Below are 15,365 nucleotides of genomic sequence, written 5' to 3' on the forward strand. Positions count from 1 at the left end.
TTAGTCTTATTTCAAAACACCTTGGACCCTGGCCCGCGGAGGGCGTGTATGGCGGGCGGGGCCCAGCCGAGGAAGACGATTCTTTCCTGCTGGGAGGCGACCGGCGCGGAGCAATGACGGAAGCACCGCGGCGCCGGACAGCAGCAGTGAGGAAACGAGTCCAGGAGTCTCCGAACTGGGACCACGACGTTCGAGGGACCGTGGCCGGGGTCCTAGGGCCACCTCTGCGCGTGCGCCCATGGGGGTGCGCCCACATTTTCCCCAGAAGACAGGGCGTCGGCGACCTGGCGGAGATGGCGGAGGTCGCGGAGGTCGCGGAGGTCGGACGCGGTCCGAGCAGGGCCGTGATCCTCATCCCCGGCCGACTCCCGACCTACATCCTCGGCCGGCCCCCGAAACTCTGACTTACTTTCGCCGGGCCTTGGAGGCGCTAAAGGAGGCGCCGGAGACTGGGGAGGAGCGCGGTACGGGGCGATTTGGGGTCGTAGCGGGGTACTCTGTATTTAACCGGGAACAGGCGTGGGGTCAACGAGCCTGCAGGGGGTGTGTAAGGGGCTCGGCCTGGGGGCGGGGTTCCTGTGTTCCCCGGAATGAGACTAATCTGGGGAAGACTGGTGAGGAAAGGAGTCCAGTACGGGCCCTGACCGGGAACAAAGGTGTTTGTGTGTCTGTAGTGCCATACTTATCTTGTCTCCCACGAAACAAGAGGAAAAAATAGTTTTTGTTTTTGTTTTTATCTAGAGCTTTTGATACATAATGTGCTGAAGGAATTAGAGCCGCAGGCGCAGGCTTTGGCCACGGATAGGGTGGGCAGCGGGATGCTGCAGGAGCTCCTGTCATGCAGCCCCCCGGGTCCTCTGAGCCGGTTGCTGGCCGCTCTCTTACCTCACTTGCGTTCAGTGGCTTGTCACCGAAGCGGGGCCCACGTGTTGCAAAGTGTGCTGCTGCGGTTGCCCCGATTTCCAGCGGCTCTTGCCAAGAAGGAGGAGGGAGATGTAAAGGATGGAGACGCAGGGACTCTGGAGGAACTGGTGCTAAAGCTGGCATCAGAGGTTCGTGACGCCTTAGTCCTCTACAGCGGAGACACTCATGGCAGCTTCGTGGTCAGGACTCTGCTACAGGTGTTAGGGGGGACAATCTTGGAGTCTGAGATGGCCAGACCTCGGGGTCCCCAGTCACTTGGTGAGTTCTCCAAGGGAGGAAGGTGGTGGTGGAGACAGAATGGGACTTCCCGTGGTTATTTATATAGGGAGGGAAAGGGGTTTCTTATTCTAGTTTGAAGGCACCTAGAATGGAGGGGGAAAAACAATCTCCTAAATCTGTATTATTTTCTTTAAGTATAACTTGTGTTTGTTCATTTGTGGAAATTCACAGACTTTTGAGAAGCAGTTTCCTATTTTCTGAAAGCATATTTTCTTTACTTCAGAAGGGCAGCGGCCCCAGTTCGGGAATGGAAACCAGCCAATTTTGAGGTTCCTGAAACTTTCTTGAGCTGCTTACAAGAACTGAGTTCCTGTTTTCTGAAGGATATTTCTGGTGAGGGGGCTGAGAGAGGGACAGAACAAGAGAACATGTTTGGGGGAGGGGTGAGCATGAATGTAGAAGGGAGGTACTGCCCCATTTCCTTGATGGGATTTATCCAGGTAGCAGCTATGACTCTCCCTGAATTCCTCTTTTTCATTTCTTATTCTGCTTCTTTTTGAGGAATGAGTCAGTGTCAGAGAAATTATGTATATTACTGTTCTTTCTCACAGTGTTCATTACTGACAAAGTTTCCAGTTTCTGCCTCCAAGTAGCACTGCAGGTACTACATCGGAAGCTTCCCAAGGCTTGTGCTCGTCTTTGTGATTCTGTAATCAAATACTTGAGTACTCGAAACTCTGCAGCTGATGGCAGGTTAGAGGAAAGCTTCCAGTCTTCACAAGTTGGTAAGAATGAATTGTGCTACACAGGATGCACAGAATTAATTTGGATTTATTGTGATTTCCCTGATCTTTAGTCCCTTGCTGCTATTTCTGCGGGACCAGACCAGCTCCAGACTACTAGAGCAGGTATTGCTGGTGTCAGAACCTCCGTGGCTACAGAACCTCTTTGAGAATCACTTTCAGGGGCAGCTGCAAGCTCTGGCATCACATCCAATTGCCAACTTCCCCTTGCAACGTTTACTTGATGCCATTACCACCCCCCAGTTGGTAAGTGTAGTGGGATAGAGAACAGGATAGAGAGAACCTGGAGAGGTTAAGGAGAAGAAGTTGGGGAAAAAAACAAGTTGAATTATAATTGAGGAGTGGTTAGTGATTCATTCCATGTTATTTTTCACCCTCAGCTGTCCCAAGTGTTTGAGGAGTTGAGTCCTGCCCTCGAAGCTATACTGGCACAAGGCCATACCGGTGTAATTATTGCCTTGGTGGGTGCCTGTCGTAGAGTGGGGACTCATCAGGCTCAGATTCTGCAATTGCTTCTGGAGGTGAGTGAGCTATAGCTTAGATCTCTGACATTTTCTTGTTTCAGATCACCATCTCTGGTGTCTTACCCCATATTTACTTTTTCCTCTTTTGTCCCTAAGGGACCTCATGGTCCAATAGCTAACAAATCTCTTCATGAGATTCCTTAAGCAAAAATAATTTTTTCTGCAACTTCTCTCCCTTTCCCCACTTTTCTGTGAGACAATGTCTAGTTTTTTGACATACTTAAGATACTTGAAAGTAGTGTGACTCTCTCCTAAGTTTTTTCTGCTAAATAGTGACTCCTTAGATAGTATATTCTTTGTTTCTTTTTACATATTGTTCACCCTCTAGATAAAGAAGATGGTTTAAAACTGGAGTTTATAAACTTGTTTTTAAAAAAAATTATAACTTTCAACATAATTGATTTTTTTTTTTTACAATTCTATGTATTCTGTATTATGCATTTAAAAACATTTTTCTGAGAAGAGATCTGTTTAACAAGCATGCAGTTTATACCTTCATCCAAATCACAGATAATGTTGACCAATGCCAAGCCAAGGATAGAACCTTTGGATGCTTTAGGAGGATAAATGTGCTTCAAATCCTTTGTCAAATTGTGTGTAGTAGCAGTTCTCAAAAATTTTGGTCTTAGGACACCTTGACACTACTAAAAATTGAAGACACACCCACAAAGCTTATGTGAATTATATTGATATTTCCTACATTAGAAATTAAAACATCTCAATATTATTATGAAAATAATTTTGTCTTGAAGACACCATGAAAGACTCTCAGAGCCCCTCAGGTATTCCTGGACCATTCTTTGAAAGCCAGTGGTCTATATCATTCTCCTGATAAATGATTCTATTTCTCCTATTTAAAAATGAAATAACATAATGAAATAACATCATCTATTCTTGATTTAGCCATCCTGGCATTTAGTGATTTACCATTTCTCTTCCTATACCAAGAAATACCAATATTTCTTTGGTAAATATTGACCCTTCTCTGGATATTTATCATACATTCTCATTCCCATAAGCTTTGAAGTGTCACATCTGCTGGTTCTGTCATTAGTCTTAGATATGGTTCATCCTAGTTTGGTCATTTGAATTTATTAATAAGAGTTGGCTATTTGCTTCCTTTACCTTCCATTCTCTATTCTCCATGAATCATTATTGTCCTGTTCTCTTCAGTCCAAAGATCTTTCTTTTTTGGAAGGTAAAACAGAAATAAAGTAAAAGTTAAGTAGTTTCTGTCCTTTTTTGCCCATTCCTTATCACACCACTCACGCTAGGCATTGGTCTTCTTCCTTGTTTTATCTTCCTCCTGCCCTCCACCATAGCTAAAAACAAAGCTTTATTTTGTTGCTCTCAGCATTCCTCTGCAGCCACTTCAGTTTTTATTATGGACTTTAATGCTTCTGATAGTCTTCTTTACCTACTCTTGTTCAACTGCCTGTTCATGAAGCAGTGTCTGACACATAGGTACTTAATAAAAGCTTAATGATTTATTCTTTAAAAAAATTTTTTTATATAATAGCTTTTTATTTTTCAAAATACATGCAAAATGTAAAGATAGTTTTCAACATTCACCCATGCAAAACCTTGGGTTCCAGATTTTTTTTCTCCTTCCCCTAGATAACAAATAATCCAATATATGTTAAATATGTGCAATTCTTCTAAACATATTTCCACATTTATCATGCTGCACAAGAAAAATCAGCTCAAAAGGGGAAAAAATGAGAAAAAAAAAAAACACCTGCAAGCAAACAACAGCAGCAAAAGGTGAAAATACTATGTTGTGATTCACATTCAGTCCCCATTCTTCTCTCTGGATGCAGATGGTTCTCTCTATTGTATTGGCCTGAATCACCTCATTGTTGAAAAGAGCCCCATCCATCACAGTTGATCATCACATAATCTTGTTGCTGTGTACAGTGTTTTCTTGGTTCTGCTCATTTCACTTAGTGTCAGTTCATATAAGTCTCTCAAGACCTTTCTGAAATCATTTTGCTGGTCATTTCTTGTAGAACAATAATATTCCATTACATTCATTAACCATAACTTATTCAGCCATTCTCCAGCTTATGGGCATCCATTCAGTTTCTAGTGCCTTGCTACTACAAAAAAGGCTGCTACATTTTTGCACATGTGGGTCTTTTTTTCTTTTTTATGGAATCTGAGTTACTCATTAGAGATACTGCTGGATCAAAGAGAATGAGGATTGATTCTTTAAAAAAAAAAACTAAGTTGTTTGGTGAGTGTTCCTTTGAAATCACAGTATTTTTAGACAGTTTCCTTTTTTTTTTTTTTTAAGAATAATTTCTTTTTTTCTTTAGAATTTTATTTGTAATAACTTCCCCACCCTTCTCTGACTTTTTCTACAGAATTTTTGTGTTAATTTCTGCCTATTCTTTTTTTTTGGTAAATATTTGTTTTATTTAATAGAACTCAAAACTATTTACTTTTACTAAAAAGAATATTTTAGTCAGAGTCATGATTGATAGTTTCATTTTTTTAAATCGTGATTTAGCAATTTGCAGTATAATTATTCAGTAGTCTGGTTCTCAGTGTGGAGCATTTTGATACTTTTACAAAGTTTATTTAGTATTTTATTTTTTTCCAGTTACATGTAAAAACAAAACTTGACATTTGTTTTTAAAATTTTTGAGTTTCAAATTCTCTCCTTTCCCCCTTCTGACTCCTAATTTTTTTCTGAGTCTTTTAAAATATGATTACCTCAAATCAAGGGTATGTCAGATTGTTTAATTTTTCTTTCTTATTTTATAATGAGTTCTAAAATTGATTGCTTCTCATCATATCTACTTCCATTTTAAGTTTGTTTTTGTCAGAACTCTGTCCAGGATAGTAGTTTCCCATTAATTTTTTAAGTTACATTTCTAAGTGTGACATCATTTTGACAAATCAAGATCTTACTAGCTGCTTTCCTTTTTTTTTTTTTTTAATTTTCCCTTTTCCCAGTGAGAGCTTCAACATAGATTCAGCTAGCTGAATTTTCCCATCATTACCAGATCCAGATCATGCTTCTGCCAAGTTTGTGATGTTTCTCACACTTCTAGCCTATTACTCTCTAGATGGTCTACAGTATATTCCTAGGATAATATTGCTTTTATTTCTCTATTCTTAATCCTCATCCAAGTTCTTTCATTACCATACTTTTCTCTACAAATTTTTTAATTTTTTCGTATGAAATAACTTATTAATATAAAATACTACACTACTTCCTCTTTTATAAATTTTATTCTTTTTGCATAAAGGTCATTGTTCCATATCTATATTTCAGTTACAACATATTCTGGTCCTGCCAAGTCTGCTAATATTGCTTTTCTCTATTAATATCTCTGGTCCACCTTCTTTATTACTTATCCTCTGTGTATTAGCATAAAGACAATTCAAACTATGGAGACTTTTTAAAGTAAATTTTTATTGATGTTTTCTTTTTTATATCACCATAGCATCAGTATCATTCCCCTTCTCAGGATGACATCTCATATAATAATACATATTATTATATGTTATTATTAATGTTATATAACATAATAATAGAATAAAAGAGGAAAAAATTAATCTATGCATTGAAAAAAATCTAAAAATATGTGCTATGCTAATTAACACTTTGGGACCTCCCACTTTTGCAAGCTGGTGGGTTTGGTGGAGGTATCTTCTAATATCTTTTTTTTAAGCATACTTGTTTTTTATAGTTTTGCAGTATACACGTTAATTTTTAATGTGTTTGGTTCTTTCTATTTACACTGTTGTAATCGTGTACAATTTTTTTCTTGACTCTGTATTTCACTCTGCATATATTGTATTTATTCATATTCCTTTTTTCTTACAGTACAGTAATATTCCATTATGCTCATGTATCACAATTTGTTTAGCAGTTCCTCAATTAGTGAACTTCTATTTGTTTCTGATTCTTTGCTTTCACAAAAAGCACTACCATAAACATTTTGTTGTATATAGTTTAATTTCTTCTTATCAATCAAATCTTATCAAGGACCTTCTTGGAATGTAGCCCAGTAATGGACTTATTGGGTCTAAAGGAATGATATGTTAAAATAACTTTATTTGCATATTTTTGCTTTTTAAAATAGTTGTGCTGATTTTAATTTACAACAGTGTACCAATGTGCTTATTTTCCTATGTCTCCAACATTGACTACTGCTCTGTTTTGTCATCTTTACCAATATGCTCAGTATAAGATGAAATTTTACTATTTTGATCTGCATTTCTCTTGTTATTAATGATTTGGAATATTCTAGTGATTATCAAGATTTTGAAATTCTTTTTCTCAGAATTATTTGTTCATATCCTTCACCACTTAGCTTGTGAGAATTAATCTTGACATTCTTTGATATTTTCTTGGGAGTTCTCTTTTCTGCCATCCTTTCCATGTGATTAAGTGCTTTGGCTTTGATACTTGATTTGGCAGATATCGGAGAAGTTTAAAGCCCTCTTGATCAGATTTGAAAGACTTTCAAGTAAATACACTTAAGCTCTCATAAGCTCTTAAGAGAATACATTCCATCCCTAGTCAGACCCCATCAGTGTTATACTTTATATTAATCTTTTTCTTCATTATTATAGTTTAAACCATGATTTAGAAATCCATCTATATGGATTCTCATTCTCTTAGTCAGTTGTTCACTTCCTAGAGCTTATGTATTTACAGTCCACACTAGTGATGAAAACTCCTTACACCCCTAAGGTCTTCAGTGTCTTGCTCAGAATTTCATAATTATCAGTGCTTTCTAGTTTGCTTTTGGCACAATTATTTTATTCTCACATGAGGCACTCTGAGTAGGAAAGGTCATAAATTTGACAAATGCTGGAAGTTTCTCAATTGTCCAGGGTCCATGCCCTAGAGATCTAACAGATTTCTTCACTGGCTTCTTCTGGCTATTACTACATGATCTCTTTCCTAATGGCATCTGTGGTTCCACGTCATCTCTTAAAGGAACACAAGAAGCTCCTCCTTTTTGGAAATGTCCAACTTTTCCTTCTGCTTCAGGAATAGCATTGTATTTGTTACTTAGTCCCAGATGTTCCAATGATCATTCTTCCCTCCCTTCTCCTGTGTCACTTATTTTGAACTTCCAGCCTTTTGATCGGTTAAGATTTTACTCTACTTCCCTCTATTTCTTGAGGCTTTTTTTTTTTTGTTTGTTTGTTTTTAAAGAAGACTAATTCCATAATAAACTAAAGGTCAAGATTTGTTCCTTTAGCTTTTTATCTCCATTAAAACAGAAACCAATTTGTACCTGAGTTCCTTGGTCGTGGTAGTAAGGTTTTTGCACAGGCTGTTGTCCACATGTGAAAAGCATTGCATCCTTGACTCTCTTTCTTAGGACTTATAAAGGGATAAGGACTGCACCTGTGATTTTATTGTTACAGGGAACTTTCCAAAGAGGAAACTCACCACCAGTACCATTGGGTGTCTCCTTAGTCCAGGAGTCCTGAATGTTAAATTAATATCTATCAGAGGTGAGACTTGAACCTGGAACCTTTCTGGTTTAGAAGCTAGTTTTCTATCCATTAGGGATTGTTGGTTGGTTTTGCTATTTTTGCTGGCTGCTTTAAGCCAAGGCTTATTTGATTGGCAATTAGCATATTCCTGCCAGGTTTTAATATAGAGAGAACCAACTCTCAGATTCCCCAAGGAATTTTATTATTATTGATGCTGTATCTAAATTTTAGTTACCTTCCCCTATTTCTTCTCCATGTCTAGTTCTTCTGATACTTAGATACATCTGTGTGCTTCTCTGGCAGTTCTGCTTTCTAAATTCCCTTTGCAGGGATTCTTTTTTTTTTTAAATTTAATTTTATTTTATAATAACTTTTTATTGACAGAACCCATGCCAGGGTAATTTTTTTTACAACATTATTCCTTGTACTCGCTTCTGTTCCAGTTTTTCCCCTCCCTCTCTCCACTCCCTCCCCTAGATGGCAAACAGTCCTATATATGTTAAATATGTTCCTTTGCAGGGATTCTTAATTCTTTTTATACCATAGGCCCCTTTGGCATTCTGGTGAAGTCTATAGACCTCTTCTCATAATATTTTAAATGCATAAAAAAGTTCTTGAAACTTAGGTTAAGAAATCCTGCTTGAAAGTGTGTAGAGAAAGTTCAGATCCCTCCTTCTTCATACCTACAGGCATTCCATTGTGCTGAACCCCCTTCCCGGCAGGTGGCATGTGTACCTCTCTTTGGCTCCCTGACAGCCTATGAGGTGTACTATGAACTAGAGGAAGAGGATGTACCATCTGAACACAAGGTGAGATGAGAATTCTGAATGGCTAATTAAGAAGTAGATTCTTTGATTCTTAGGAAGAAACTTGTATTTTGAACTCTTGACTATAGAGGGTTGTAAAGTTCCCGAATTTGCTGAGTTAGAAATAACTGGAACTAGGCATATACCCTTACTTGCCATTTCTGACCCTAGATTTATTATTTTTTCTTACCAGGTAGAGGTAGCTGTAGCTCGTCCCCTGGGGGAAATGACTGTTCCTGGGTCACTGTTGCTTCAGCACCTGCTGCACTTCTCAACTCCAGGCCCTGTGCTTCGAAGTCTGACTTCTATGGAAGGAGCACAGCTTCTGGCCCTAGCCCAAAGTCCTGCTGGTTCCCATGTCCTGGATGCTGTGCTGACTAGCTCTACTCTGACAAGAAAACAGCGTCGCAAAGTCCTCCGGCCTCTCAAGGTCAGGCTTTCTGCATCCTTCCTTCATTACTCTCCTGGTCTAGATTTCCAGTTTTAGCACACCAATTACTTGGCTTTTTGATTGACTTTCTGGCCACTTTGTGGACCACTGTTTCTCTCCAGTGTCCTCTTTACCTTCCTTACCTGAGCTGTCCTGAGACCTGATTCTCTTTGTTTTTCCCTCCCCAGGGACACTATGTGGCTCTGGCCTGCAGCCGTCATGGCAGTCGAGTGCTGGATGCCATCTGGAATGAAGCAACTTTGGGAAACCGTAAGGAGATTGCTGCTGAGTTAGGTAAATACTTGAGCTTCTCCTTGACCTTCCTTTTTGTCATCCAACGCATCTGGACACCTGTGGGAATGGGGTTAAACTGTGGGTAACAAGGATGGTTTAGATCTGAGGTCTCCAAACTTTCTATTTGCAGCCCAAATTTCTTTCTCACCTGGGTTTCAGGGGTAGTGAAATGTCAGCTTCATTCTAGGACCTGTTTCAAAGTGAAAAGGAAAGAAAAGAAGCCTTACCCATGGCAAGGTCTTTACTTCAGGTATGGGAGCCTAGCTGTCTGATGATTTTGATGTTGGAAGTGATTCTTTTTATAGGGGAACAGAATCAGGAACTGATGAGAGATCCCTTTGGCCATCATGTGGCCCGAAATGTAGCACTGAGCTCTTTCTTGAAGCGACCACGAGACTGGGAACAGCAGCAAGAGGCAGTGGCTAAGCGGAGAAAAGCCCTGAGTGCCATACTTGGGGACTGAGGCCTTTGGACCTAGGGGTGAAGCAGTGATGGGAAGTGGGAATTGGCTTAATTTGACTCCAAAATTCTAACAATAAATATTTTTCTATTTTTATTGGAAACAATGTTTGTGTCAGATTTTTTTTTCCTCTCCCCTTCTGGGAGGAGGTGCCATTAAAGGGAAAGCAGGAATGGGGTCGTTTGGTGATGTAATAGGGAGAACTCATCATCAGGTCTGGGATGCTCATAGATAAGATTTGATAGGGATTTAAAATATAGTCCCTTGGTCAGTGGTGGCAACAAAGTGAGGATGGGGGATGAGGGGGTGTGGGAGCCTTCTTAGGAACCAGGGCTAAATAGAGAATATCAGATATGGATGTTAGTGGAAAGTATGTCCAGTTTTAACAGTAGGTGCAGATAAGGAAATCATAATTTCTCTCTGTTCCATGTTAAATCCATCTTCTAGACTGAGGATGGGGCAGAGTACTTAGTAGGTATGGAGCCGGCGTTGGCGCTGCCACTGCTCAGCACCTTCTACTACGTGTCGAAGGGTAGATGCAACACCCAGAAGCATGTTTCCCAGGCCCTGCAGGAGCTTGGACGTCCACCGCAAAAGCTCTCTAAATAAAGAAGTTAAAGAAAGGAAGTCAGAGGGGTGGGGGACAGGAGAGATGATGCCCCTGGCCACTCTTAGGGTAAGGAGAGTCCAGGGTATTGTTTACTGACCTGAGCACCTTCTTGGGACCAAGTCCTTGAAAATCGCAGCTCATGGAATAGAGTCCATAGAACGTGGCCTTGACATTAAGGCTGCCAAAGAGGTCCCGGGGGTTCTGCTTATACACGTCAAATGTGATGCTGGCAATGTCCTTGCTGTGCTTTGGCTTCTCCCGGCCCAAACCATAGGAAAGCACTCCGCTCTAGAGGAGGACCATTGTGATTAATAAAGCCTTCTGATCAACAGCTCTGGTCTGGAACTGTTGTCTTTTGTATTTCCCTACAGGGGGCCCTTTCAGATAAGCTAGTTCTTCACCAACCTTTCCCTCACCTTCCCCCATCCACATATTGCCTAAATTCCTTATCTACCTCTCTATGTTTAGGCCATCCCCCTGGGATTCCTTTTAGATTAAAGTAGCAGACAGTAGACTGTCCCATTAGGGACTAGACTGACAAGATGGTGGGAATGTAGGATCCTTGTGTGCAGTACTCACTCTGATGGGGCTCCAGGTCTGTCCTGCCGCCAGCACCATCAGACTTGTATCATCCTCCAGCATCTGGAAGAACTCTTCACTCTCCACGCACGTCCCATCCTCCTCTAGCACCAGTGTCAGCACACCGCTCAGTAGCAAGGTTTCAAGTGCCTACCCAGTAAAATTGATATGAAAGCAGATGCCATCAGGCACTCTATTCTCTTCAACATAAAACCTATTGGTTTCTTTGTCTCTTCTTTGCTGAATCCCATCCAGCCTGCTACTACTTTTTCCTCTCCCTACTTAGTCCTTTTTCCGTGCTACTCTTTTCTTTGGCTTCTGTTTCTAGCCATCCTGAGGACAGGCTCTTTCCCCTCCTGGAGCTCCCTCCTTTATCTCTTCCATCTACTCTTCTATGGTTCTTTCTACCTCTCTCCTGCAAAGGCCCACCCAAGAAGTACTCTAGAATCAATAGTATTCTCTTACCAGCAAGAACATGGACATCTTCCTGGCTTCCCTGCTTTTAATTATCACAACCACTGACATTTACTCTCCTACCACACCTACACTGTTATCTTGCAGTCTGATCAGTTCCTTTATAACACAGAAATCAAATATGAAGTCTGCTGGCTATGGTACTGCCGAAGGCTGCCCAAACCAGATTAAAATGTCATTGGGAAATAGCTAACAAAACAATAATGCAATAGAACATAATGTTAATATAGGATTTCTAAGTCTGTAGGTGAACAGCATGAATCCTCATTACTCGGGACTGATTTAGTGACCCCTACTTTTATTTGAGTTTGATACCATGGCTCTAGAGGTTTCCTTGTCTGTTTTCCTGTAGCTGAGTATGACAGGGATAGCTAGGTAGCATGAAAGACAGAGTCAGGAAGACTTGAATTCAAATCCTGTCCTCAGTTTTCCATCTATAAAATGCGTTGGAGGAAATGACAAACCACCATAATATCTTTTCCAAGAAAACCCCAACTGGAGTCATAAAGACTTGGAAATGACTGAACAACAACAGGCATGATAGTTCCTAATTCAGTTTGGAGAGGCAACATAACACAGAGGAAAAGATGTTGGTTGAGAAATTGAGATTCAAATTTAAACTGTCCCTTAATATCTACATAACTTTGGACAAGTAACAACCGTTCTAATTTCTGTTTCTTTACCTATAAAGTAAGGATGATCTCTGATACCTTTTTCAGCTCTAAATCTATTTATGGTATTTGTACCTCTTAATTTAAGCTTCCCTTTGCAACCTGGCTTCCAACCTTGTTACTCAACTGAAATCTCTCCAAAGTTGCCTAAGTTCCCTGTTTTGCTAAATCAGGTAGCCTATTCTCAGGTCCCATTTATCTTGAATCTCTTTGCAACATTTGGTACTGTTAAGCATCTTTTCCTCTTGGATACTATTGCTGGGTTTTAGTGACTCCTCATTCCTGGTTCTCTTTTGCTGGCTCATCACTGATCCCCTAATTCTGGGGAAACTAAAGGTTTTGTGCTGCTTTAATGTCTCTCTCTATTTCTGTCTCTGTCTATCTCTCTGTCTTTACCAATCTCTTGCTCTGTCTCTCCTGTTGCTCTCACTTTTGCTCTCTTACCTTTTCTTCTCTTCCTGATCTCATCAGCTTCCATGTGTTTAATTATCTTATCTATACGACTGATTCACAGGTCATCCAAAAACCCAACTTCTCTTGACCTTTAGTCCCACATCACCAATTGCCATTTTAAATTTGATGTCCCATAGACATTTGGAACTCAACATAGAATTCATTATCTTTCCTCCAGTTCATTCCTACAGACTTACTTTTCTTACCAGATTTTCCTATTTCTATTATGTGCACCACCAATCTCATAACTTTGGCATAACTTTGACTCATTCTTCCTCACTCTACATATTCAGACAGCTGCCAAATCTTGTTATTTCTACCTCAATACTTCTTGTATCCATCTCCTCACTCCTTATACCTTAATTTAGGCCCACATCACCTGGACTATAACAGATTCCTAATGTATCATGTCTTCCACACAGATGATGAGTATTTTAAAAATACAAATCAGACTATGTTACTTCCCTACTCAATAAACTTCAATGACTCCCTGCTGCTTCTAGGATAAAATATGAATGCCCCCATTTCACTAAAAACTTTGTACCAATATGCTGGGGTAGTTTGGGTTAAAATCCCTCATGAGAGCTAAAAGTAGGTAGCCACCTACAATAACCAGGGGAAGGAAATGGGAAGGAAAATGAAATACTTCTTTTAAAATACTTTACAGATCCCAGCCTACTCAGCCTCACTATACATTATTCCCCTTTCCTATTCTTAATTGTCCAGCCAAAATTGATTTCTCTTAGCTTCTTAGTTAGTACAATCAACCTCATGTTGCTGGTCATTCTCCATGTCTGCAATGCAACTCCTCTTTACCTTTACTTTAAGACTCGGATCAAGCTTCTACATGAAGCCTTTCCTAATCCCATCTTGTGACTTCCCTACCCTGTATTTAGTTGTCTTATATTTATTGTATATACATTCTATATTCTTAGGTATGTATGTGTCTCTTCCCTCCCTGCCTCCCCACAATGTATCAGCAGCGCCTGGCACATAATTGCGTAATAAATGCTGATTTTTGGATTGATTCTTAAACTTAAGGTGAGAAGTCTGTGATCTCCCTTGCCAGTGTTTCAAAACCCTCACTTTCACACTTTTTAACATTTTAACAATTCTACTTTTATTAACATATTTTTCTACTTTCAGTTTTATTGACATTTTGTTTATGCATCACATATAATTAAAAGATTATTCCTGATTTGTGGTAAAACTAATAATATAGTGAAAGTTGAAAGTTCATACAACATTTCTCATCTGTAGAATCCCTCCCTATGTTTCTATTAAAAAAAAACAAACAAATCTATCTTCTCTCCTTACTATTTCCCACTCTACTGGGGGTTAAAAAACCCACAAATTTCTTGTAACAAATATATATTATTTTGTAAAACAAACTCCCAGTAGTTATATATGAGATGTCTGTATTTCATCTCATATCCTAAATCCATCGTATCTGAATCCTTTTTACTGTACTATCTCATGTTCACACCATTCTCTGTCTAAAGGCCCCATATCTATAAGATATGACAGACATGCAGTCCCCACTCACTTTTTCTAGCAGTTCTTCACGGGTGGCAGCAGTCAGACCTTTTCTAGTAGTTCGTTTATGGTCACAAACCCGGAAAGGCCGCTGTGGTGGCGGAGCGGATGCCCAGACCCGCCGACCAAACTCGGAACCCACACTGGATACTGACCTGGGAGTCGGGGGGAAATGTCAGAAGTGATCAGCGCAGGGCACAGTAATTAGGACCACAGCATTGGGAGAAAATAGGTTGGAGGAAATAGGCAAGCAGGAGAGATGGTTCTGAGATAGGCTTAGAAAAGAAAAGATGGAAATATCATAGTGGGTGGACGGACAACTTGAGGGGAAAAGTGAGGAGAGAACCACTCCACTACAGAACTGTGAGTGAGAAGAGGTAGTGCTGAGTGGAGAGACCCTCTTTAATGTGGCATGCATGGCATAATTGGGTGGCGTACCCAGGGGCATAGAAGAAGGGCTATTTCTATCTAGGGAGTAGTCTAGCCCATATCCACATTTGCTTTGTTTGATGTTGGGAGGGAGGTAGAAGAGAAAGGATCATAGGAAAGAACCTACCTGAGCAAGGAAGTAGGGTTCCAAGCTGAGATATAATCCTTGGCTTTGGTGTATTCCATGATCAGGGAGGTGGTGGGTAGCACCACACTCTCCCACAATTTTTGCTAGGAGATTCCTCTCTTGAGAGTCTGGTTCAGAATTGGTACAGCTGTTGATTTCTGTGACTAGGCCTGGGGTTTAAGCGCCAGAAGATGTTGTGGGGAATGAGTCAGGGTCGGACTCTGGCCTCCACACCTGGACAGGAAGTAGGGCAAAGTCCAGGAGGGCTGGGACTTGGGGGAAGAGAAAAGGGAGGGGCCTAGAGGGAGTTGGGGGACGAAGCAAGTCTGGTGGAACCTTGATGTTCTTGGGCTAAAAATGGGAAGGGAGCAGTTCGGGTAATTGGGAATTGGGGAAAGGGAACAGTGATTTTATGGTACTTACATATCAGTTTCTTTAGAAGTAATTTCTAGGAATAGCTTTTGCCCAGTGATCTTGCTGAATCCCTAATCTTCTGTTCCCTCACCAATAGCCTTTGTTGTAGGATTTGTTTTTATCTGCTGCAAAAGTTAAAAACT

General features: G+C 40.4%; 2 protein-coding genes across 2 annotated transcripts; one reads left to right on the plus strand and one right to left on the minus strand.

Moving 5' to 3' along the window:
• Positions 1 to 144: 144 nt before the first annotated feature.
• Positions 145 to 10,035, plus strand: NOP9 (NOP9 nucleolar protein). Its single transcript, XM_051980555.1, has 10 exons — positions 145 to 464; positions 742 to 1,186; positions 1,430 to 1,536; positions 1,755 to 1,896; positions 2,000 to 2,192; positions 2,327 to 2,467; positions 8,629 to 8,748; positions 8,939 to 9,175; positions 9,364 to 9,469; positions 9,775 to 10,035. Exons 1-10 carry the CDS (start codon positions 239 to 241, stop codon positions 9,930 to 9,932), a joined length of 1,875 nt encoding a protein of 624 aa, XP_051836515.1. The 5' UTR covers positions 145 to 238; the 3' UTR covers positions 9,933 to 10,035.
• Positions 10,010 to 15,009, minus strand: CIDEB (cell death inducing DFFA like effector b). Its single transcript, XM_051980554.1, has 5 exons — positions 14,809 to 15,009; positions 14,263 to 14,407; positions 11,119 to 11,268; positions 10,637 to 10,827; positions 10,010 to 10,530 (listed from the first exon to the last, which is right to left on the minus strand). Exons 1-5 carry the CDS (start codon positions 14,865 to 14,867, stop codon positions 10,398 to 10,400), a joined length of 678 nt encoding a protein of 225 aa, XP_051836514.1. The 5' UTR covers positions 14,868 to 15,009; the 3' UTR covers positions 10,010 to 10,397.
• Between the last annotated feature and the right edge of the window lie 356 nt (positions 15,010 to 15,365).

Source organism: Antechinus flavipes, chromosome 2, assembly GCF_016432865.1.
Source record: "Antechinus flavipes isolate AdamAnt ecotype Samford, QLD, Australia chromosome 2, AdamAnt_v2, whole genome shotgun sequence".
NCBI lineage: Eukaryota > Metazoa > Chordata > Mammalia > Dasyuromorphia > Dasyuridae > Antechinus > Antechinus flavipes.